The following is a 26,500-nucleotide window of genomic DNA, read 5'->3' as shown; positions in this document are numbered from 1 at the left end:
TCTAGTTAGGAACACTTAATTTTATTTATTTACGATGAAAAATATTAATACAAAATTTCGAAAAACTCAAAAATTTACTTTGTCTATTACCAAATTAATTTTTGTTTATTTCTTAACTGTAATATTATTACTATTATTATGTATTATTATTTCTTAACTATTTATTTAACCTGATAACCTTGTCGAGAGGTCCTTTTTACAATTTACAGATGATATTTTGTGTGTTTTCTACGTTAAATAAATAAATAGAATCTAAAGGCGTTAAGTAGGATTTCAGTTTCTATGTGTATTAAATATACACTGATCTTTAAGAATATACAGACATTAGAAAGTTTAAGTCGAAAGTAAGGTTAAAATTTCAACTCGAGTACTCACTGATCCTTGGTGAAATAGTCTTCTTTTTGATTCAATTGGAAACATTTTTACTGATTCACTTTGAGAAAGGAGTTGATGTAAATATTTGCCTGACATAAAAGCCTTGCAGCTTGTACACACCGAATACATGTTTGCTTTCTTCAGGAAACTTTCAAAGAATTGCCTTTACAACTGAATTTAGAAGCTTAAAAATATACGAAAAGTTCGCAGAAAGATTTCTACGTATATATGTGTGGTTATGTTTTCTGCTAGATATAGTAAAACCAAGCAGCACATATCTATATAAGATCTATATATACAAGAAATATGGAGGGTGACGCAATCGTGTAGATAAGATAGCTTATTTGACATGACATTTTGACGATCGCCTTTACGACATTTCTGAAGTTAGTCATCCACTTCGGTATCCTCTCGAAATCCAATCGATTTAAAGAAGACGAGACAGATAAATATCTTCATATGTATTTAAACTTCAATTTCTTAAGTATCACACAATTTCATCAAATCTCAAAATGTGGAATGATTCCATATGTGTTTACGCACGTACACGTAGTTCAGTTTTCCGTTTTATTTTTCAAGTGCCAACTTTGCGATATACAAGATTGCACGAAATGACAGAAAAGAAATCGCAGATACAAATCATTAACGACAACGAACACTAGATCTATAAAACATTGTTACACGAAATATGGTATCTTGTCGTTAAAGTTGTCAAGTACGGCATTCTCTTCAAAGTAATCAATTTAGAGTTCGAATATTAAAAGGGATACTTCCATTCAGAAAATTGAACGATCAAACGAAATAGCTAATGAAACATGCACGAGCAAACTTGAATCTCGTGTATGAAAATAAGAGGGAACGCACATCGGCTTTTAACGCATCCCGGACAATAGTGCACGGTTTATTGAATTGGGTAATCGATCTTCGTTTCTTTGTCCGGTGTTTTCGATATCGCGATTTCTACGATGCGCTTTTATGCCGGTATAATAACAGCGACAATGGAGCCGATTACAGTTTTCCGCGACTACTATCCCTCCATTCAAGGTATCACCGATCGACAGACAATGTATTAAGTGCTAGAAGCGATCAGAAAACTGCGACGGGGGCATCTCGTTCACTTTATTACCGCAAGAATGGACCAGCGCGCACCTGTTGCATAAATCGATCGGGTGCGAATGAATAGAGCGTGTAGGCTGAGAACGGACATCGGCTTACATTTCGGCCTATCAGCGGCGATAGCGTTCTCTATCGTGGATATCGGCGTGGTCTATTGTTCAAGGAACGCTGTTCACGTTCCGCCGATATTCCGCAACGGTAAGCCAGAGCTTCCGCCAGAGGGTCCTTGTGCAATTATTAAATACACAAGATCCCGGAAGATTCCGCCTTTGAACGCGTCGAACTTCCGATACACGAGAGGGAAGATGAAACATTAATTCTTTAACAAGAACTAACGAGAGATGATGGAGTTTTTTGGGGATATTATTACGATTTTATTAGTTCAGTCATCTGCGCGATGTATGAAGTCAACTAATTTCAAAGAATTCAGAGATTTCTTATTTCATGCACTAAGAGTCGATTTCTCAACAGTCATGATGTATGCATTTTATATATGATGAAAATTTCCAATGTCACCATGCTAGGAAATAGGACTGCATTTATGCGATTGGATGTACTCCATCATTTCATTGAAACAAATTTAATCAAATAGACCGAAGCATCAATTCATAACACAATTAATAGTCCACTCTAAGCCTGAGTTATTCTCGCGATTCTAAGTGGTAGTATTTTCACTGTCGAGTAAATTTTCACTCCAAGAGATTTATTTCGTGCACTGAGAGCAAAAATAGTTGATCTAATTAAAATGTTAGTTATTTTTAGTCTCAACCGTATCTTTTGGTCGTTCCAACACGAAAATGGCATGAATGTAAGTTTATTATACAGTGGCTTTCTTGATTATAATTTTTATTAATTATTTGTAGTAACTTCTCTATGTGTGATTATAGTTACAAATACCAAACATTTTCTTCTGAGTGTGCGTTTGATTTCCTTAAGTGGCTACGTTTGTCGACTCTTTCCGCGTGCTCTCATCGAAAGTACACACACGAAGCATCGTTTATGCGCCGCAGCTATTAAGGAAAATTAATGAGTCGTCGCAAGTACCATGACGTCACTTGAATCACCACTTAGTCCAGATAAGTGGCGTAATCCAATTATCTACAGTGAGTCGTGCAACCGGAACCGATCGTCGTCATCTACCTGACTGTAATTATGCGCTTTATTCCGATGCGCGGACGGGCGATGGTTACATTCAAGGTACCGGACGCGAGGACTTATAAATTGAGCTGTCGCGCAGTCGGCGGAGGCTTGAAGAATCGCAAAAAAATTCATGGATTCGTCGGGAACGAGGGAAACCGCGGAGAATTTCGTCCCGTATAAGTCCCGGACACAAAAGGTAACGAGGTAATCATTCCCGACTAACGCCGACGAATTCATTAACATCCATTAAAGGCGATTATTTCCGCGACGAATACTCCCGAGACGGTAAGCCGAACAAGTTTTCGTCGAATCCGTTTAAATGAGCCTCGCCCGTGACGGGAAATAATTCTAGTGCAGAAAGCACTACTAATTAATACGAATTAAACAAGCGGGTCGCAAAATAATTCAACCGAGGAATCGTCTAATTAAAACCGATTTGCGCTAACGCGCCGGAGAATTCGAGGCGAGGAAGTCCTCTTCCTTGGAGCAAGAGTCGCGCGATAAGCCGATTGTTTGCGGAATTGTAAGGAGGCGGGATGGAGTTTGCGAGAAGGATAATTAAGTGCAACAAAACACTTTCAGAGAAAACGGCGGGAGGAACTTTCAGACTAACGAGCGTATCTCTTCGAGGTAATCAGCGAGAGAATTTTTGTCGTTCCCCGACTCACGTCCTCGCGAACACTTCTTATCGCCAGTCGAATTCACGGTCGTTTCTCCCTCAAGCGAGGATACCGACCGGTCATTGCCTGTGCGCGACTGTCCACAATCGTGAATATTATCTGTTACATTCTCCAAATCTCTTGGAGTGAAAATTCACTCGACAATGAAAATACCGTCACTTGGAATCGCGTAAATAAACGTCTAAAGGATTAAAGTGTTAACTGTGATATGAATAAATGTTTCGATCTGTTTGATTAAATTTTGTTTCAATGAAATGGTACACCCAACGCATAAATGCAACGCCATTCCCTAGTACGATGACATTTAAAATTTTGGGGTCATCATATATAAAATACTCGCACATTATGACCGTTGATTCGAGAAATCGACAATTCCTGGAGTAATCAACAGTCGCGATGAATGAATATTTTATGCATGATGCACCTGACCAAAAATCGACAATTTCTGGAATAATCAACAATCATGATGCACGAATATTTTATACTCGATGCGCCTGACCGAAAATTTCAAATTTCACTGTGCTAGGGAATGAGATTGCATTAATGCGGCTTGGCGTACCTCAGATTCACCCTTTATAAATCATATTTCAAATGAAAATATTCACTCAACGATTCCGAGAGGAACCCGATTCGAAATTTTGATTCTACTTTCGACCTCAATGTTTTATTTAACGCGTATTTATGATGACAATCTATATCAATCACTAGATTCCATCTAACCTACCAGCTTTGCCGGCAAGTCATCTTTAGAATCTACAAGTGAATTACTTTCCATGTGTATTACGCATACATTGGTTGCGTGATTATTTTTCCCGTGTGTATTAAGGATGGGATATAGTATCAATATTTCAAATATTGATACTTGTAGGCTTTATTATCGATATTTTGTATTGATATTCTATCTTTCGATATTAGCATGTATCGATATTTAGATAGGAATATCGAACTTACGATACAGTCCGTGTACAACTAAACAAGTCCTCTAACAGATGTCTCGCCTAAACTCTATATTTTCCCTATATTTTCTTTAAAGTTGGTAATGTTGGGGTATCGACTGAATAATCCTTGGAACCAATAATGAGCACTGATACAGTCCGTAAAGTAGATTGACATATTCTATTGGACGGAAATGCACAAAAGTCTTAGATTTTTTATATTAATAGATCTAGAAAAAGGAAATAAATGTATGGTCACTGATCTTCCTATTGACTTTTCATTGATTGAATTTTGTTTAATAAGAAAGGGTATAGTAACGTATTTTTACAACTTGAAAACTTCCTCAACATGTTACAATATAATTTACAATATAATAACTTTACACTATAGGTACGTAACATTGTATGTAATCATATGTTAAACATATCAACTCATGCATAAATAAAATTAATATTATTTATAATTATATTGCGATATGTTGAAAAAGGTTAGATGATATCGATATCACTAATATCGATACATTCCATCTGATATTTTTTATATATTAATATTTTTACTTACGATACGTTTCGATACGAAATATCGATATTTTCTATTGTATCGTCCATCCCTAGTATGTATATCGTCTACACATCAAATCTAAATTTTTCAACAACTTTTCCATATCAACTCATGCATAAATAACATTAATATTATTTATAATTATATTGCGATATGTTGAAAAAGGTTAGATGATATCGATAATATCGATATCACTAATATCGATACATTCCATCTGATATTTTTTATATATCGATACTTTTACTTATGATACGTTTCAATACGAAATATCGATATTTTCTATTGTATCGTCCATCCCTAGTGTGTATATCGTCTACACATCAAATCTAAATTTTTCAACAACTTTTCCCCATATTCCTCTTCCGAAGTGACATTTATTATTTATAAATAAATATTCTTGTAATGATGCGGCAAAAGTAACAACTTACTTTGAGCCCGGTGACGTTGTAATTGTTCCCCACAGAAGACTGCGGCGCGTAGGTGAAGCGCGCCAGAGGCGCCGTCGTCGTGGTGGTCGTGGTGGTCGGTAGCGACCGTTGTCTTGTGGAATTGGAGAACCTGCTTCCGCCGATGCGAACCCCCGAGTTACCCCTGCCCACGTTCAAGCCCTTGGGGAGCGTGCTCCTGTCGCTAGAGCCGATCTTGATGGCGCTCCCGCCTCTAGTCACGTTGCTGCCCGAGAGATTGAGGGCCAGCAACGGTGACGCTAGCAGCCAGAGGACGCACGCGATCCTCATGGCGCGCGGTTCGTTTTGTCGTTCGTTCTGCCACGAGGTTTTCCTTCGCTTCTCTTTACCGTCGACGAGCGACTCGAACTTGCCACCGTCCCGTCGTCGTCGTCGTCGCGCTGCCTCGACACCTCGAACACCGCACTTCCATTTAAAACACTCCCGAGCTCCTCAGCGTCGCGATGGCGCGACGCAACCGCGTGCACGCACGTCTACGCCGACGTGACATCGCCGTCTCATCGCGCACTGCTGCGTACCGGATATGCCTGCAACAGAGATTTGCGTTGCGTTCGTTTAATAACGTCGAACTCTTCTAGTATTCGGAACAATCTTAATTATGCCACATTAAAGTAGCTTACGAAGCCACTTCGGTAAGTCGGAACAGAGGCGATTAAACGCGCAATTTGTGGCGAGTCGAAGGTGGACGGTGAGAAGTCGCTGATACTTCTTGCTCGAAGCGCTCTAATTAAGAAGCTTCTTCATTCGAACGCTGTTGTCCTAATTTAACGTCGCGTCGGAGCAAATACGAGCAGGATTTGAGGGGAGGGCCGCTTAATTGCCGGGCTCGCTCGCTCGTTCGCTTTGTCGTTTTGGTGCTGTCATCCCCGATTGAGAGTTCGCAGTCACCAAGTCCGGGAACGCGTCTCTTCGAGACGGCGAGGAGTTTGGTTCCGTGAACTTCCCCGCACGCAACAACCCGAGGACTTCGCGTGGAATCGTATTTCGAAGCGACGCACAGCTCTACCCGATTTCCCGGCGGATTGGCCAGGCAGGATCGATCGGTCATCGGCCGCCTGTCATCGCGCCGCGAATGTGGAATGCCCCGTCTGACAGATCGAGTCTATCGCTGAACGAGTCCGCTAGTTGATGGCGTAAATCTGTAAAATCTAATCGAATAAATCCCGCCTCCTCCCCGCGCGAGTGTTCTGCTCGTGAACGATTCGATGTGCCTTTGACATGTTCTCGCGAATTAAAACGGTCGAGACGCGAGAAGGAGTCGCTCGAAACTGTTATTCCGTCTAGTCTTTTTGCGGATTTTCTTTGATTTAAGTTTTAGAGAGAGCAGCTTTTCTACTCAGATCGCACTGCATCGTGATTAGAACTGCAATTCTCCATATTAGGAAACCTCCCCATATTCAGCAACTTTATTTTACTCAGAGAAAGAGAGAGAGAGAGAGAGATCAGCGCCGATTTTTTCGGGCTTCTTCACGAGTATTTTCGGCTTTCTAAAGAGCACGCTTTCTTCCAAAGTCTCCTAACGAACAAAACTTTCGGTAGCGCGGTAAGTTTGACGACGAGCAGTCGACGATTCTTCTCGGCAGAGAAAAAACCTACCTTGAAGAAACTCTTCAGCTGCGTGCTAGGACGCGCTGCATAGACGGCGAAAATATCGAATTATCCTCGCTCGATTTGCTCGCGCCAAATCATTTTCGTAATCGATTTTGTAATCAATATCACGTTGATATCGCCGTCGATTATGTGCTCTCGTCTCCATCGGCTTCGCGCAGCAAGGCCTTTAAAAATGAGGTGTTTGATCTTCAATCGGGACAAAAGTTTCTTAATTAAAAAATGGCTTCGCCATATATCGTCGGCGTGAGAAACAGGAGGGACAAAGTTTCCCCATTTTCAGCGTTTACCGCGTAAATTTCGGTCGCGATTTCCGCGCGCGCGCATACATTTCGCGCCTATCTCCATTCCTATATGTGTATCTTAATCGTTATTCCAGAGCTTTTTTTTTTTTATCGCAAAGTTCTCTCCATTTCACGGCAGATCCTCGTTTCGCGGAAGCAATGGACTCGCCCCGGCATTCCTTCGCAACACAGGACGCAGTTATTGGTTAGCCTTCTCACGTTGCGGTCGGACTTCGAGCTCTCGGCGAACTTCAGTCATCTAACTTCCGGAGGCAAGCATGAGCGAGATCATATCATTCTTGCTGCTACCGGCGAAGCGGCCGCCGGAACAGCGTAATTTTTGAACCAGTCGGACACGGATATTGCTGCGAATGTGTCACGGCACGGACACGCGGAACGACGTCGATCGTCGATTTGCGCGAGCTTCGCTCGACGTCACGGCCTTATGAATTTCCCGGAACTTCATTATGGGGGATGATGCGAGCTTTCATTAAACGGACGCGAGCTCGCCACGTGCATACAGTAAATGACGATATAGTGGCGATACAAAAAATGATATACTGTCGACACTCCTGGCATTATCTATCAGTTGCACGGACGCGCATCGGCAATGACGTCTGTTTCGATTTTGACACGTGGACGGCTGTTTCATTATTGCAATGTTCGTAAAGCACGTGTGTGAGGGAGAGAGAGAGAGAGAGAGAGAGAGAGAGAGAGAGAGAGAGAGAGAGAGCCCTGTCGATTCCGGCTGCAATTTTGAGCGCGGACGTTGTAGCACAATAGGTGCTTTTTAAATGTCTGGTTATCTTTCACGCGCCGCCATTAATCATTGGCAGGGTAATAGGGCGATTTGCATGGAAATTATAATAATAGAAGCGTAACGCGTATCAACGTCAGACGCGGACTCGATTTGTAATTTACGGTCAATGGGTTTTACATGCGAACAAACCGAGTCGAAATTTTGATCCCACTTTTGACCTCAAAGCTTCATTAAACGGCTACTTCAGGATACTGAAGCCTATAAAAGCTTCTTTTGACTTCATTTATTTATTTTATTAGCTTTGCCGACAAGTTCTCTTTTAGAACCTTCAAGTGACATTTTGTGTGTTTTCTGCCATTTAGAGGCGTCAATTTAGAAGACCTTAATTTTTATGTATATTAAACATACACTGATCCTGCAAAATATACGCAAATATATAAATATAAACAGATGTTAGAAAGTTCCGGGATTAAAAGTGAAGCTAAAATTTCGATCCGGGAACTTTGACCTTAGAACCCTAAACATGGATACATTTTATCCGGAGCATTATTATTTGCTCATATCACTCCTGCAAAGATAATCGAAATTCGATTTCTTTCTCTTTTTTTAACTGGTGTAGAAAATTCGAGAAATATGAGTTTAGTAATGTTCTTACGATTCAATAAGTTTAGTAATGTTCTTACGATGAAATAAATTATAATGTAAAAATGAAATGCATATTTTGAAAAACAGCAACATTTTAAAAGTCAGCCCGACTAAATTTTATCCATGTTTTGTGGATTCCAGAGGGTTAATTTTCGGCGTTGTATATTCAAATGCAAAGCGCGCACGCAGATAGCCGTACGGCGCGAATTCAATCGCGATGCGTTCCACCGAAACGGTCCTACATTGTAGCGGCGATTTTTATTCTGGGATTATGTCGATGCGATCACGCGAGCGAAATCGTCTCTCCTTCTCTCGCCAATCGTGTAATTCCGTGTAATCGCACAAGAGTGTTTATAATTTAAACCGTAAGCTGCATCTGGCGATTTCGCTCAAATCATTATTAATATCACAGTTAAAATTCATTGTTGTTTTTGTTTATATCTGTTAAAAATTATCTGCGGTTTGTAGAATTTACAGCATTCTAGCAATATCTATAAATTTAGGTAGGTGTGAGGATTATATATAGTTACTAGTCTTTTATTTGTCTATTGCAGTCACTTTTATGAAAAAAATATGAGTAGCTTCTAATAAAATTTTAATAAGATGTATCGTGATTTTTTACACGACAATTTAGTGATACATGTATTAGTGGGGGACTCAAAAGGATCAGCAGTTTTATACAACCAAAGATAAGAAGACCCTTATATACAACTCGGAGATAAAAGGATTCAGTTGCTCTTATCCAGGTAATGGGTTAACGACTCGAAAGAGGGAATAGCAGTGGACAACGCAGCGACAGTTACGGTATCTCGCGACGTAAATTCTTCCGAAACTTTTTACGAGATTCGTACGCCCTGTCAGACCTGTCCGAGTTTATTGCTAAAGTTTATCCTTTCTCTCTCTCTCTCTCTCTCTCTCTCTCTCTCTCTCTCTCTCTCCTCTCACTCTCACTCTTTCTTCTCTTTCGATATCTTTTGGAAGGCGATTCCACAAGATCAAATATTTGCTCACTGTCTCGAGTCGTGGACGCAAGAACGTCTAATGATTGTCCCTTGCGAGCTCGAACTTCTTCATTTTAGAACACGCGCCATTTAACTTTAAAACGCCACGACCGTACGTTCTCGTCAGTACGACGAAATTCGCGAGGAGGAGTGCAAAGGGAAGGAAATCTCTCGCAGATTTTCAATAACACCTTTGTTTTCCATGTCAGACTTTCTCCAATCATTTTCGAGTTATAGTTTGATAGATCGCGCACATTTCCTCTAACGCTTCTCGTTTCAACTTCTCCTTTTAGTTTCGCACACACCTCAATAATACACACACCTCAGACATATAGGTCTGAGGACATACGGACAAAAACGGAAAATAATGAAAAATGACGTCAACGCCTTTCAGGATCAGAAGTGCACTCAGGAATCGCTAAACGGTTTGCACGCTTCTCATCATACGAAGTTGTTACGTCTCAAGTTGTCTAAATTGAAAGCCATTACTGACATTTATGTGCAATAATCGGTTGTAAATATGTAAAGATCATTTCCCAAAATAATGCTCTCTTCATTTAAAGTAAATTCTCTCTTCTATATTTCGCAAATGTCACAAGCCGTCACTCTTCGGCTCTTGCCGTAAACTGATTACACATCAGCAATGGCTTTCGATTCTAACAACTCGAAACGTCGCAACTTTATTCGATAAAAAGTTCGCAAACCGATTCGCGACCGACTACACATCGATCTTCTAAAGACTTCCGGAAACTTGTCTTACAAGTTCTTTCAATGTGCAATTTGCTCTACACCTATTACCACAAAGTTCACTACGGCATTTGCTCGATCTGTTGTTATCCTTCGTGAATTTGTTTTCGACGTTTCGTGAATATTCCAATTCACCTCTCCAGGAGACTTCCTCAGCAAGAAGAACTGAGAGGCTGCGTACAACGGCACAGAGATCTTATTACGGTACGGTGCTTGCCCACCATTCCTACTCAGCTGAACGTGGCACCTTATAGGGAGGGAGAAATTATTGCGTTAATAAAGAAGTGAACGCCTTTTCGTTTGCAGCGAATCGCGCATTGCAAATATTTACGAGCGGTCCAGCAGCGCCGGGTGCATCCGGTGGACGAGAGCCGCTAGGCGATTAGATTGGCCCGCGGGCGCTATTGGCACAAGTATATGGCGACGGCACGGTTGACTTTTCGCCGCGTATTGCTTTGACCCGCGTTTATCGTCCCCCACGTATCAGGTTTCGCGATATTGGACCACGTCCCATATGGATAGCCTTTGGTAAACCGACCGCCGTCTGCCGCGGATTCCTGCGGCCCGACTCTATCTCTATAAACCCTTGTACCCTCTATTAAGGCGGCAAACTAACCGCTATGTAAGGGGAGTTTCTGTCCGCCACTATCCATCGATCTATTTGTGATAATTACACATCCAATTAACGAGCGGCTCGCCTCGCCTCGCCTCGCCTTACCTCGGCTAGCCTCGCTCTCATACTGCCTGCTGAATATCCATCCGCGTTACCCGGGTCATTTTCGTAGTTAATCTCGATCGAGTATAATACACGTCGCGTCGTATACGACGGGTTCGCACGGCGAATATTATAAATGGGAGGACAACGAGCGATGAAAACATATCTCGCTGGAAATTTTTGAGTGAAAAGTCCGCCCGTGAGTGATACGAAGAATTTACGATTCGATTTGCGAAGCTGTGAAACTTATCGAAGAGAATAAATCGCCCCTCGGAGATAAATTTTGCTCGGTGTACGTCCTTAAATTTAAGCGACCATCCATCTCTGACTGTATTGTGTAAAAGAATTAAATAAAGTCAGCATTTTGATCGCATTTTAACTATATTGAAATACGTTGAGGTTTCTATTTTCCGTGTATGGTACATATACGATATATATATATATATATATATATATATATATATATATATATATATAATAACAACATATTTTTACTTCAACACTATCTTTTTATTTTGTTTTATATTATTTCTATTTATTTTATTTTATTTCATTTTATTTTTTATTTTTAAACTTTTATCTCTGAACTACAGTGAAAGGGAAATGTGTGTAAAAAAAGCCGATTTCGATCTCAAAGCAAATAAATAGAATTTTTTGTAAATTTTGATCTCTTGAATATGATAAGGCTATTAAAAAGTTTTGGTCTCGGAGCATTTTGAAAATTGAGCAAAAATGTCTATCACAAAAATGCATTTAATGAAACGGAGTCTTTGTGTTTGAGAAGTGGAGGTAAAGAAGGTTGTGTATCGGTGTGTTTGTGAAGGAGAGTGTTGTGTACGTGGGCTTGGGTGAAAAAGGAATATAAAAAATAGGACCAATATTTCGTCACGTCCTCGCCGTGGTTTCGGATTCGGCAGAGGACGAGATCAAAAAAAGCAAAAGGCTAATGAGAGCTTAAATCAGCGTTTCTATCATGTAGCAATGCAATAACATTAACAGTTTACGGAAGAATATGTAATTACTTCAAAAAATTCTATTTATTTGCTTTGAAATCGAAATCGGCTTTTTCTACACACATTTCCCTTTCAGTGTGGCTGAGAGATAAAAGTTTAAAAATAAAAAATAAAATAAATAGAAATAATATAAAACAATAAAAAAATAGTATTGAGGTAAAAATGTTGCTATTATATATATCGTATATGTACTATGCAATAGAAACATTGACATATTTTCATTTAGACAAAACGCGATTACTGCCGAGTTTATTTAAAATATATCACAGCAAGATTACAAAGCATACCACAAGCAAATAAGATCTAAAGCACATCCTCTGCTCTCTGGCAAAATTTATCTTCATGGATGTGTTCCCGATTTCGAGGTGTATCACCGCCAACACGGGTACCGTGGCGCTATAAACCGCAGAGATGACTGAGTTTAGCGTGGACAGTGCACTGAAATATGTCCAGCCATAATGGTTAAGGTGACCGATGCCATGTTTTTGTGGGCCCGACACTTCGCCGGGTATCTCTTTTTTTTGTTCTCTCTTTTGTAAAAATTTCTTTCCACTTTTTATTCACAGCCGACATTACGACTCGCAGCTGTCTGATTAATGTCGCCAATATTTTTCGTCGCGCGCGACGCGAGCCGGGCGGCGCAGCGTGCATTACGTCTCTTTGTCTTGCGATTTTTTCCCGACACCCTAGATTCTTTTAGCGCGCGAGATTGTATCGTTTACGTCTCACTTTAAACACACTTCCTCCACCGCGTATTACGTGTATTACGTGTGCGCAATTCGACGATAAAAATTTGCATGGCCACATCGTCGCGCAGTATTTCTCGAGGATATTCGGTCGAGAGCGGAAACGCGCGGGTATTGCCGCTGATTTCCGACTTGATTAAGTAACCCACGTCAATACAAAAGTTAATTAACGCTCGTCGGTTATATTGCGTTCAATCATCGCCACGTTGAATAGCCTCGGTGAGTAAACGCCGCGCGCGTATCGAGCGTCACGATAATAATTAGAGTCGTTCTGCGCCCTTTTTATTTGAGTTCAAGTGTGCGCCCGAAAATTCCTACCGAGTTTCGATTTACGCGCGATTGTTACGTTAATTTCAGCCGCCGGCCTTCTTCACCAAATTAACGTTGAGCTTCGACGGTCCACTCGCGGAAACGCAGACTAATACGTTTAACGTCAACGCCAATATTTCATATCGCTGCATTATCGGATTGTGCGATACTGTGCATTTGTCGTGTCGGGACGAGCGGCATCTCAGATAAATAACAACCCGATAATCGGCGTCCCGATTAAGCCGCATCAAGATAATCAATATCTCCCCCGGGCTGCTCCGAAATTTGCCGCTATGAATTGGTAGCCATGAATTTTTCAACATATATATACATGCATAGTTATACAAATAACTGGCGTTATCGCGAGCTGCACATTTCCGCATTGTCGACTCATATTGTCGGTTTATTTTTGCATCCACTCGGCGCAGTTTTACAATGCATGTAACTCGTTCGCTTTTTGCAATCTCTTTGCGCGAGTCTTCTCAATTACATTCACTGCAAATTTTATTACTCTTAATTCGAAATGATTAAAGTGCATAAAACGACAATTGACTGATAGTGAACTGAAAGATAGAGAGAAAGAGAAGGAAGAGAAAGGCAGAGAGAAGGGGAGCAGAGAGAGAGGGGGGGAAAAAGGGAGAGAGAAAGAGAGAGAGAGAGAGATTGCCACCTCCTTTTTACTAATACAATTCAATTATAATAGTTATATAGTTATACAGAGTGTTTCAGAATAACTTTCGAAGCTCTCTTGAAGATATAGTGCGGGTTGAAATAAATATCCTATACCATTTTGCGATATTCGCAATAATTATTGAAATATTAATTAAAGAAGATTTGTGAATGATCACAATTTATTAATTAAAGAAGATTGGTGGATAGTCGCTCGCGATAATATATTAATGTTATCTAATTAATTAATAACTAAAAATTTATAAAATTTTTAAGAAAAAGGAAAAGGACTTTTTTTGTTTAGTTTAACTTAATGTTAACAAGCACAGGATGGCAGATGTCGCCACTACAGTTTTCTATCATATCTTGCATGATTATTCATAAATATTCTTTAATTAATATCTTAATAATTATTACGAATGTCATAAAATGGTATAAGACATTTATGTTCACATTAATCCGTACTATACCTCCATGATAGTTTCGAATATTGTTCTGAAACACCCTGTATATTATAATACAATTCAAGTATTTTTCTTTTACATAACAATGTGACGATAATTCTTATGTCCTTCTTATGTTCCTTTTCTTTGTTTATCAGCTCACCGTCACGAAATTTCTTTTCCTTTCTTTTTCTTTAATCTCCTCACACGAGACTAAATTAAAATATTCGCGCGCGCGCACACCTCTAGCAGCATGGCAGCTGCAAAACTCGCCGAAAGGCAGCTCGCAATATCGCGAGTGGACTCGACCGCTCCCTACGGCAAATGGCGGAAGTTTAATTAAAAGGGAAAGCGAAGATGGGAGGAACTGCATCCCCCGGCGAGCCGAGAGTCGGGCCGAATTAATTTAAACATCCGTCAGCGCATGACCTCGTGTTTGCTGTGTCATTTGGTAGTTCGCCAATCAACGGTGATCCCAATTCCTTTTCCATCGGACCGCAATTCGATATTCAATCAAGAACCCGTTCGACATATGTACCAAGTGAAATAACCCGTAACAGGGCGGGATCACCGACGCGGCCCCTCGATCAACGATTCCCGCATCGATTCGCGTATCGAAACGTACCGACGTCAAGCTTCCTGCGGAGCTCACAACGTTTCGCGATCGCTCCAATTATGCGAAAGAAGCAAACGACGTTCAAACGACCACGGGAGGGAAAGATAGGTAGAAGAGTTTCTCGTGCGAGGACGCGATCTCGTTGAAAATCACATTACTTTCCAAAGGAAGCGGGTGATGGGCGGAGAGGGGCTGATCAAGACGTATAGCTGCAATTTTGAGTCTCTCGATCAGCCGGGTTTGATCAGATTGCGCGCAAGGGTTGGGAGTAAGCGTCTTCGAGGACAAGGGCGGGCGACGCTAAATCGCGTAAACCGACAACGCCTGCAACAGCGAGGAAGCCTGAAAGAAATATGAAGGGGTGCGTGCAAACAGAAGGAGCTGCCGAGACGAAGTCGGGAAGCAACACGGTTATTGGACTAATAATTTATATACACGACACGTGGCATATATATAAATATCGCCGAGCGAGCGCTTTGAGGTCGGCCTGATAAAATCCGTAAGAGGATTTTCGGCGCGCGATATACAACACGCGCGAAAACACATACATACACGCACAACCATCGAGAAAGCAGGCTTTAAAAGACGTTGCTGTGCATCGCGCACGCCGGCAAAGGGAATACTGAAGGTCGAAAAAGCCGGAAAGTCAGGTAAATACATCGGAATGGTAATACGGAAGAACAAGGAAATATACCGAAGATTGCGGGAACGCGAAGATTATAAGACAGGCGCGTAGGGGAAAACGCATCTGCCCCCCTCCTACCCCTTTTTCTCTACTCTCTGCTGCTCGCCTGAGAATTTTGCGCGTTTTAGCGATACAGCGGCGAATGAACTTCCGACGCCGGCGATGTATTCTGAGGTAAGTTGCGACGTATCAGGGAAAACTATAGCGGTCGTAATCTTCCGCGAAATTGTTCGTGGCGTGATCTTGCTCAAGGAACGTGCATTTCGTTGCGATGCTTAATTTCGACGGGAAAAGAGAGAGAGAGAGAGAGAGAGAGAGAGAGAGAGAGAGAATCTAAAATAAATTCGCTCGTATCGTTTGCGTTCCGCCGCAATTGAGAGCAATGTTTTATCGTGAAATTAATAATAATAATAATAATAATACGAAGGACGTATGCGCGGTGGAGGTTGGGCAGACGGCAGCTATATGGATCTACTAATCAGGATACATATTTTATATGTACTTTTCCTTGCACTGTGTTACTGGACAACTGAACCCGGTACTAAGGAAAAATGCCTATGTTGTTGTATGTTCGTATTTTGATTATTACAAAACAAAATATACAGTCAATAAGGTAGTGGCGGGCACTGATTTATAAAAGAAAGGTGTCTCTATCATGTTTATACAGTCAGTAACAATAATTAGTTGCCTGAGAAGTTGTAACTTCGAAATTCTAAAATATAGGGTCTAGCTTTGGTCTTTTCTATTTCCTGATCTCTGTGCAGCTGTCGAAGTTACATTTCACAGTTATATGTTAACTGCGCTCACCCAAGAAAATGTAATCTTGGGCGGGATCCTCTTATATATGGCCTCAAGAGAGTATTCTGCTAAAACCAAAAGAAAAATATTCCAACACCCGAAAAAGGAGTTCTAGTTGCAAGGTATTGTTTCCCGCAAGCCCGCATTACAAGTGAAAACTTTTACCGAAAATGTATCCCTTTTCTAATGAAGTGAACTATCTCATTGTTTTTCCTTTCGTATCAAGAGGAGAATATGTGTACTTGAAATAAAATGCCCTCTCACTGAAAGAAATTTTTATTAGGGACAAGACTCGTATTGTAGATAAAAGACGAAATTCTTCTAACTTTAAGAATATCGTGCTTGGAATATTTTTCTTTTGGCTTTACAAGAATCCTCCTCGGGCCATATATAAGAGGATTCCGCTAAAGATGAGATTATACTGTTTTTAAGTGTATTAGATATTTTGTAACTTTTTTCCTCTCGAATCCAGAGAAATATTTACTGGAAGAACGCAGAATCTTGTCTCCTAAACACGACAAGTAAGACTTGTAAATAAAAGACGAGATTTGTCTAATTTTATGAACATTATACTCAGAATATTTTCCTTTTGATCTTAGAAAAGTCTTCCTGAGGTCGTGCACAAGAGAATCTCACCAAAGATAAGATTATATCTTTTGGGGCGCCAATTGCGTTATATTTGACAGGTTTGTGATCAATAAAGACACTTCCGCGAGTATATTCGAAGTTTGTATACATTTCGAGAACAAATTGCAACGATGTAATTTAACGATCGTGCATCGCCGAGAACGAATAGCTGGATTCTCGTTTGGTCGGGGATCTGATCTGCGAGTAAAACGATGTAACGCCTATGGGACATCATAAACGTTTGCACATGATAATCATACAATCAGCTAGGCGGCGGCACACTGATACCGTCTGCGATGTAAGAGGTTAACGGAACAGCTCTACCGACATGGGGATGCACACGTGACGCAACTATGCATACGATTTGCATTCCTCGCCGGCTCGTTTACATAATACATTATGCATAATATCGCGACGTAGGCAGGGCGCATGTAAGTGCGTGACGCCCGAGGTATACGATTATAACGGCCATTCCAATCGTACACTTATTCGCCCCGCGGGATTTCGAAATATCTCCCGCGAAAGATATCCCGCGACAGCCGTACACATGTATAGGTCAAGCATTCATCATTATGCAAACAACCGCGACAAGGGTTTGAGTTGTCAGTTGAAGGAGACTTCAAATTTATATTTTCTTGGATGAGCGCAGTTAACATATAACGGTGAAATGTAACTTCGACAGCTACACAGAGATCAGGAAATAGAGCAGACCGGGGCTAGATGTCCTATATTTTAGAATTTCGAAGTTACAACTTCTCAGGCAACTAATTATTGTTACTGACTGTATAAACATGATAGAAACACCTTTCTTTTATAAATCGGTGCCCGCTACGAGCTTATTGACTGTATATTTTGTTTTGTAATAATCAAAATACAAACATACAACAACATAGGCATCTTTTCTTAGTACCGGGTTCAGTTGTCCAGTAACACAGTGCAAGGAAAAGTACATATAAAATATGTATCCTGATTAGTAGATCTATATAGCTGCCGTCTACCTAACCTCCACCGCGCGTACGCGTTCTTCGTATTATTATTATTATTATTATTAATACTGATGGACTAATCGCGTCTTATGCGATATGTGAGCTGTGATGGCGACACCTGCTGTCGTGTGCTTATGGATTAGGTAAAACTGAAAAAAAAACCGAGGAGTAAAAGCTTGTCCGTAATTTTTCAGAGTAAGTTTGTGAACTCATCCTTTTTCCACCAGTTTCCTTTAACTGCAAAATGGTAGAGAAATTTTGTGTTCAGTTAGATTTAGCCTGCATATATACTAGATACGAGACACTTTGTGTCTGATTGTGTCTCTTGCATACGTATTCTGTGTCTATATAGATAATCCTGTGCTTGTAACGTAATTCGTAATTCATGTTACTGTTTGCAATTTTTCAACGGCTCTGTTCTTCCTTTCTCTTTCTCCCTCTCTCGCCTTTTCCGGTAAATATCGCTTGACTGTAATGCGGCGGAAATAATGTAGACGTCTTCGTATATATACGCCGCACGTCGCACGAATATATTCCCCGCATTCTTATTTTCTGTTGCGAATAATAAAGTGTGGTAAGATTACACTAGCTGCTGCTACACAAATTAGCCTTGTTCTCTTGTTTCCCACTTGCTCTTGTTATATTTAATTGTACGGATACTGTTTTACAATTGCGACAGATTTTCGTGTCACGTGACTAACGCGACGCATAACTCACCCGCGTAAATAATAATTATTATAGTTGGTAACTGCCACTCGGTCATTTAACCGTTTAATTGGACGGTCGACTTTGTATAATATATATCTGTATTTATAGATTAAACTTCACTCTCTTCGAATCCCTCATTCGAATGAAAGATTACTAAAAAGATCACGAATTACATTTGATTGGGTCAAAAGCTCTGGTACTCATCTTTTGGTACTGTCTGTCCGTTTTCTATAAGCCTCTAAACCCTTTAGATTCGATCTGAACAAAATTTTATTTAGTTATCTTCTAAGGTTTTACGGAAAATATATAGGCTGTATGAAACCTGTGGACACATCCCACCCCCTCTTTCGATTTCATTCCCTTTATTCGATTTCATGACACTTTATGATAACCTAAGCAACGCCGGATGGTTCCAACTAGTTAATTATATCTATTAGTCAATTATATCGTCTATCTCTAATCAATTATATTAGTCTATCTCAAGTATTAATAAGTGAAAAACTTGATATTATGAAGAGTGGATTATACATCACGGATACATATTGTTAGAGAAATTCACTCTGCTGAGCCGAGCGCTGTTTGTAAACGAATATATATTATGGCAGAGGTGTGAGCATTGCATTATGACGCTTAAGTAGTGCCGAGTTAATCTGTTTCCTGGCGTCGCGGCGAGTTAAGCTTTTGGAAACAAACCACGAATGTCTTTTACATATTATACTACATTAATGAGCGCTGAAGGTCTTACGGGGCGGTAAATTCACGAAGGGCACATCGCACTTATTAAAAACTGCCCCGAAGGACTTGGTGAACGGTGTTCCTTTAAATGTCACTTCGATTCTGGTCGCGATATTACGTCTCTCCTTTTTCCTGTTATTCTCTCTCTCTCTCTTCCATTCCTCTCCTGCCGGATCCACTCACAATGCCTTTTCCCGAGGCAGCGCAGATGAATGTCGGACATTCAACTAGGAAAGCGATTAAAGCGCTTGAATATCCATTTCTTTCGACGCGACATCGGGGACCGACGTTATAACCAAGGAACTCTTATTTATGGGTCCACGTGAACAAATTGTCAGAAATTGTTGGATCCGGGAAGTCGTAAAGTTTAATTTACTGCACGGAGCTGCAGATTACAGAAAGAAGACATAAAATGTGGATTGCGCTTTAATTACTATCTTCTTGCCCCTTGCCTCCCCTGTCATTCCCTTCCTCCCTCTCCTCATCTGTTAACAGATATACGTATATGTGATACGTACATATGTATCGTTTGTACAAGAACCCTAAACGCGAGTCGCGCTACATTATGTTATTTGAAACTTAATGGAGCTTGATCCATTTTGCTTTGACGCGTTTCACATTTGTGTGTAAACAGCAGCGTGAGCCTCTCGACACTCGCGAACATTATGTAACTCCTCTTTTTTGAGTAATTTCTCACTTTCTCTCTCTCTCTCTCTCTCTCTCTCTCTCTCTCTCTCTCTCTCAACATGCGACACCTGTTTTACCGGGTATATCATAATAGTAACAGCAACCGACGCGAATGCAGGTTCGTAGTGCCGCCGAAATTCGTGCTTGGAATTGTTCAATTCGAGCGTCGTGGCAGCGGCCCGGAGAAAATTCACCGTCTGGTCGTTCATCCCCCTGCGCGAATTTCCGTCGCGCGAACTTCAGCCGTAGCAAACTGCCGAGTCTTCTCGCTGGAAGTTGCAAGATTCTCATTAGAGCGAAGACTGTACTTGGTGCGGATCGTTTTATTGTTCTATCATGAGCCAACAAAGATCGTCTCAGGGTAACGTCTGTGTCGACGGGAAAGTGCGACTTTCACGGCGAGCCGCACCCATATCGGCAGATCTCGTTGATTCTTTCTTCCTCGCGCCGGATGGTAATAGGATTGACATGGATAACGGAGACGAGAACCTTCGGAAGTGGATCCGATGCGAACGGCGGCGTTACGACTCGATCACGCGCAACGAACTCATTAAACGCCGCAGCGAAATTGCGATGTTTTAGGATCATTGTCGGCGCGCAATATCGTAGTTATGCTTCTGAAGCACTTCCGAGCGCTCTGTGTACCACTCGCTTCCTCTTTCCGTCTCCTTGATCAAAGGAGATGTGATCGAGAGAGAAGCAAGAATTAAAGGCGCGGCAGACTTACGAGGCGCCCGAAGAAGACTTGAGGAGAGTTTGATGTTTCACCGAGCGTTTGGCGCGGCTCTGTAAAAATAATTGATAGTGCCTCTCATATTTCGCAGAAAAGAAGGAGTGAGAGGAAAACTCTCTGGGGAACGAACGGAAAACATTGAAACACAGACAGAAGTACAAAGAGTTTCCTCGTTCACGCCGTAAAGCCCGTGAAAATAAATATCAGATGGAACAAGCTTAACACTTGATTGGTATAATACGTTACACACGCAGTCGTCTGTAAAAAGGAAACTGTAATTATGATGTATTATGGAGATGATGGCGGTAAACATGTGCATTATCGAGCAACGTTTGCGGTGTGACGTGATTTAAGCGGCAATCACGGGCGATTACTCCTTATATGGCATTAAATCTACGATTTCCGGCGCAAACACACGCACATACACGCACACATATGCACACACATATCTATAAGTTACGAACAACACACGAGCACGGGGATGGGTGCGCCCCCAAGCATGCCGTATTCGTAACGTCAGCATATTACGTTAATCGCCTCCAATAACAACCTCCAAGTGTACGAAACGCGATAAAACGTCGGCCGCGATTATTCGGCCCGGCCGACCACTAAATCCCGTTTCTGGCCCTTCGAGCCCTTGCCAATAAGCAAAGGCACGAGGGCGATTTCGCCGGCGGCGCGCGTTTCTACCCGAGAAATAATACTGCACACTCGTCGTGGCTCTCCTCCCATAAATTGGCCACTCTTAAATTTTCCTTCTCCATCGTCTTTGTGCCAGACCTCGCTTTTACGCCCCTGCCGCCACCCTCGTTCACCCCCATCTCACCCTCCCGCGTCGCCCCGTTCCTCGCCCCCGTCGACGGACGCGAGTAACTCTATGGAGAGAGAGAGAGAGAGAGAGAGGGCGGCTCCGCCATTGGCTGCAACTCCGTACGAAGTTAGACCCGACGAGACGATAAATTCAATAAGACAAAAGCGAGCTCCAGGGACATCGGTACACGCCGGCGGAGCCCCGCGCCATCGTTCCGCCAAACCCGTCGGGTGGTTGCGTGCGCGACAACGCCCTTACGCTCTCCTCCAACCCCGCCGCCAGCCGGCGGCTCCTGCGGCTCCCGGGATGCCGAATAAAGAAGATAAATCGGGTAATCCCCGGACGCGTACACGGCAAAAGTGGCGAACCGTGTTTTCCGCGGCCATTACACCCGCCGGCGCCTCGAGGATAAATCCGTTGTCGCGATACGCTGTTGTACAAACGAAAGAAGTAGTCGAAGAAGGCGTCTCTGGGCGGACGAGAGAGAGAGAGAGAGAGAGAGAGAGAGAGAGAGAGAGCTTCGGAAGACACGATTACTTGTGTGCTTCATTGGCGATAACGAACTGATCGATCGGCACGAGGAAACAGACGCGTTAAATATTTCAACTATTTGTATCATGAGTGAGTGATCCGTGTATTTCCGCGAGTAACGTAGCTGCGCACTGCGTTGACCCAGTGAAAAGGTCGACGATTGATCGTACAGCCGGAACATCGTGCGCTCAAGGGAGAATTCACATCTTGACGGAGAAGCAAAAAACAGAAAAGCAGAAGTAAATCAGAACTCGCACTGACGGTGCTCAGGTGGTAGCCGGCAGATTCTGCTTTTCTACCAGCGCGAGTTCTGATTCGCCTGTGCTTTTCCGTTTTCTGCTTCTCTGTCAAAAAGTGTAAATTCATCCTGAGGCTATCGTTTAGACGACCACCGCGTTTCTTTGTACACTCGCCGTCGAAAAGGTTGTCTGATTTTTTTTTTGTAAGTTTCGGAACCTATCTGTCCAATTAGAGAATTTATTTTCCAATAAAAGACCTCTCTCATTGGAAAAGAGACAGATAGATTTAGAAATTTACAGAAAAAACCAGACAACCTTTTCGACGGCAAATGTACCCAATTTCAGATATTAATCAATTAAAATTCTCTATAATCAAGATATACATGTAATCAGCACATAAATGAGAGAGAGAGAGAGAGAGAGAGAGAGACAAATCAATAAACAAATCGTAAAACGTCATAAATAGATCAATAACTAAATAAAACATTAGTGAATAAGATCAAACGTTACATAAGAGAATCAATAAATAATACGTGAATACGTAATCAAAGCTAATCAGTAATCACACGATATATGTAATCACACGAATAATTCAATCGACTGATAAAATGAATTATTAATCAGCGTATAATCAATCATTTGCAAGTTTTGTTGATGCTCAATTACATCGATCGATGAGATTATATCTTACATATGACTGATTAATTAATTCTGATTATTGATTTGCCGATTATTTCAGTCAAGAAGACCCGAAATCGAAATTTTGATCCTATTTTAATCTTACTACTTTATTTAACATCTAAGTTGATGTTTTGAAACCTACATCAACATTTTTTTATTCTGTTTAACCTAATCTGAGTCGAAATTTTGATCCTACTTTCACTATTTCGTTCAACACTTATATTTTGATATTCTGAAACCTACAACTATTTTGATGCTAAAGAAAGTGAAAAGGGAAATTTAGGACATCATCAGAGTTAAAGTAAAAATAAATTGTATCATTAGAATTAAACCTATTTTGCTAACTTAGCTCCTATTGCGTGGTAGAATTCAAGGTTTAACATATAGAGCCAAAATTTTGACTCGGGGAATTCCAATCGGTCGACTTCCAACGCTGTTTACACCGATGTGCGAGTTAACAACCGAAGTTAACTCGACGTCGCGGGATAAGTAGGTGTCCACCTTGATGGAAGACAGAAGCTTTCGTAAAGGAGGAGACAAAAAGAGAGAGGATACAAGCACCGTTGGGAATGACAATGTTTTATGGTCGCGTAAAGAGGGTATATTGGATTATACGGGAAACTGGAGCAAAGTAGAAAATAAGATACTGCCCGCTATCTTTATGCGGGCCCGTTATTGTTAGGTCACACGGTAGATAAATCTAGACTCCACTTTCCGAAACGCGAAATCCGTGTACGGCTTCGCGCGTCTCTTCACACACATCTGAAAAACGCATCCCTGGCATACCTGGCGCGCAAGGAAGCGTCGCATATTCGCTGGAGAATTCCCTGATTTATCGTCCGTAGTAACTCTCTCTCTCTCGTTCTTTCTCGCTCCAGAGGCTACATAAACACGTACTGACGATATTAAATAAATTACACGTTCCGGCAGCGCTGAATAAATTATATTTTTATACACGCAGCGCGCACACTTGGGTAGATTTTAGTTTTACGATCGTTTACATACAGTGGATATTACGCCGAATGCCAGTTTACGATAACTTTTATTAAAGATTCATATTGCGATAAACATCCATTGAATATTTGATATACATATTGTATATCTTTTATAAATCACTCGATAAATATCTTGTATACGGAGTTGAAGATACATATGTACCTCTCAGAGGAGGTGAACTCATAAATTCGATTTTTAGTAAATTTTTTAAGTAAATAATATCTCACATTCGGTTCTGACAGACATCGTTCGATTGATTTTTTTATTCGGGTCATTCGATAATATAATTAAATTTTTAAATTTAAAAGTTTCATTTCAGAGTTCAAATTTTTTAAATTTTAGTAGAAACACATAATTCATTTTTCTAAATTAATACACTTACACTTAGTAAGTGGATCTGATCAGATTGACTTCGGAAAAACTAATATATATGCCAGGCTCTTTCATGTTGTTTGATCGATTTCTACGAGCCATTTGACAGTATGATTGGTTTAAACTTTTCAATTTTAATAAACACATGATTAATTTTTCTTATTATAATTAAAATATTTATTAGTAAATGGAGTTGCTCAAATTGACATCGGGGAAGTTTGTATATTCATTTGAGAGATTAAAAAGTGAGAAGACGGAGAAGTTAACAAGACCCATATTGCGATACAGAGTAAGCCAAGGCAAATTGGCTTCTTAGTCTAATTATTCTCCTTAGTCATTGCAGAAAAACCTGGTTTTTCGTGCGACCAGCATAGCAGTTAAGCTTCTTATCTCTGTGATTTCGTGAGAGATCTTTATATATAAAACGGTGCGCAGATACCGCTGGTCGCAAGAAAAATTAGCTTTACATACAAGAGAGATATTAACAATTGTACAGTTTAGCCTACCCAAATTTTGATTCTACTTTCTTTCATTCTTACTTTACTTCATTCAACATCTATTTTGACACTAAAGAAAATGAAATAGAAAATTTCAGATCGTCAGAGTCAAAGTAAGAGAGAATCAAAATAGAGTCAAATTGCATAATTAAAATTAATCCTACTTTGTTAACTTAGCTGCTTTTGCATTGTAAAATTCAAGGTTTAAGATAGGACCAAAATTTCGGCTAAATTCTACCGCAATTAGCAAACAACGGGGAAATGCAATCGCTGGCGTGCAGTCCCCGGCATACCACGGCGCGAAGCATCGTGGATATTTTTGGGAGATTCATGGACGAAGAGAGGCGCGCGACATTTTGGTTTACGGTGAACGCGAGCTACCGCGCATTTCGGGTCGCGATGGATCGTCGACGTTGCACGGCATGTGCACGCCCGCAGTATTGTTTTCATCGGCACGATCGTAATTCCATTCCATTATCTCGTCCTCGCCAGTCGCGTGCAGCCGGCTTGGCGAATGCGAATCGAGGGCTGTTGCTCGGCGGCTTGTTGGTACAACTGATCGCGTCGCGTCGGCTAACGTAGATGAAGAGTATTTTGCGATTTATCTTCGCGAGACGACGGTTTGATCTTATTTCTTCAATCATATTACATCTCTGTTTCTTCCCGCCGAATGACCCCTTATTCTTTTAGAACAAGGAACCTTATATTGGAAGTACAAATTAGTTCGGTCCGTTTTTTGTGGTCAAAAATGCATTTATTTCAGAACAAAATGAATGAACAGATTAATCAAAGTATTGTCCATCGCTGGCTACTACTTTTTCCCACCTCTCAGGCAATTTTCGAATTCCATCTCGAAAAAATGTCTCGTCTTTTGAGGCGATCCAAGTTAGGAGCCAATTTTCGATTTCTGCGAAAGAAGTGAACCGGTGACCTGCCAAATCGTGCTGCATCCGTCGGAACAACCAGTAATCAGAAGGAGCAATGTCCGGCGAATACGGCGGGTGCGGTAAAATATTCCACTTGAGCGTTTCCAAATAATTTTTTACGACTTTTGCGACATGAGGCCGAGCGTTATCATGCAGAAAATAACTTTGTCATGTCTTTGCTCGTATTCCGGCCGTTTTTCTCGTAATGCACGGCTCAAACGAATCAATTGTTGCGTAACTCCCAATGATTCTGCAAGCTCCTCTTGCGTTTGACTCGGATCTTCATCGAGTAATGCCTCCAATTCTTTGTCTTCGAATTTTTTTGGCTGTCCAGAGCGAGGCTTGTCTTCAACGCTGAAATCACCATTCTTGAAACGTCGAAACCATTCCCTACATGATTTATCAGTTGGAGCATTATCACCATAAATTTCTACAAGCATTCGATGCGCTTCAGATGCACTTTTCTTCCAATTAAAGCAGAAAACTAAAACCTCCCGCAAATGCTGCTTAGTTAACACAAAATTTGACATATTCAACACAGTAAAAAACAGGGGTTTTGTATGAAACTCAAAGCGATATAAACTGAATATTATTGACAGATGTCTAACCTCTCTGAAACCACCGAAATCAGCTGTCACTATGAAACATTCATAACAG

The 26,500-nt window shown here is 41.1% G+C and overlaps 1 protein-coding gene across 6 annotated transcripts in view; it reads right to left on the bottom strand.

The window, feature by feature from the left end:
• LOC116841705 (glutamate receptor ionotropic, NMDA 2B) overlaps positions 1–26,500 on the bottom strand; it is a 279,833-nt gene that overhangs the window by 148,652 nt on the left and 104,681 nt on the right. For all 6 annotated transcript variants that reach the window (XM_032809990.1, XM_032809995.1, XM_032809989.1 and 3 more), the window contains exon 2: positions 5,237–5,802. In XM_032809990.1, coding sequence (XP_032665881.1) covers positions 5,237–5,545 — 309 coding nt within the window. In that variant the 5' untranslated portion in view covers positions 5,546–5,802. The remainder of the gene's footprint in view (positions 1–5,236; positions 5,803–26,500) is intronic.

The sequence above is a fragment of the Odontomachus brunneus genome, unplaced genomic scaffold (assembly GCF_010583005.1).
Source record: "Odontomachus brunneus isolate Ranch 3 - 2012 unplaced genomic scaffold, Obru_v1 Obru_scaffold_017, whole genome shotgun sequence".
Lineage (NCBI taxonomy): Eukaryota > Metazoa > Arthropoda > Insecta > Hymenoptera > Formicidae > Odontomachus > Odontomachus brunneus.
This window is presented reverse-complemented; position numbering and strand designations above follow the sequence as displayed.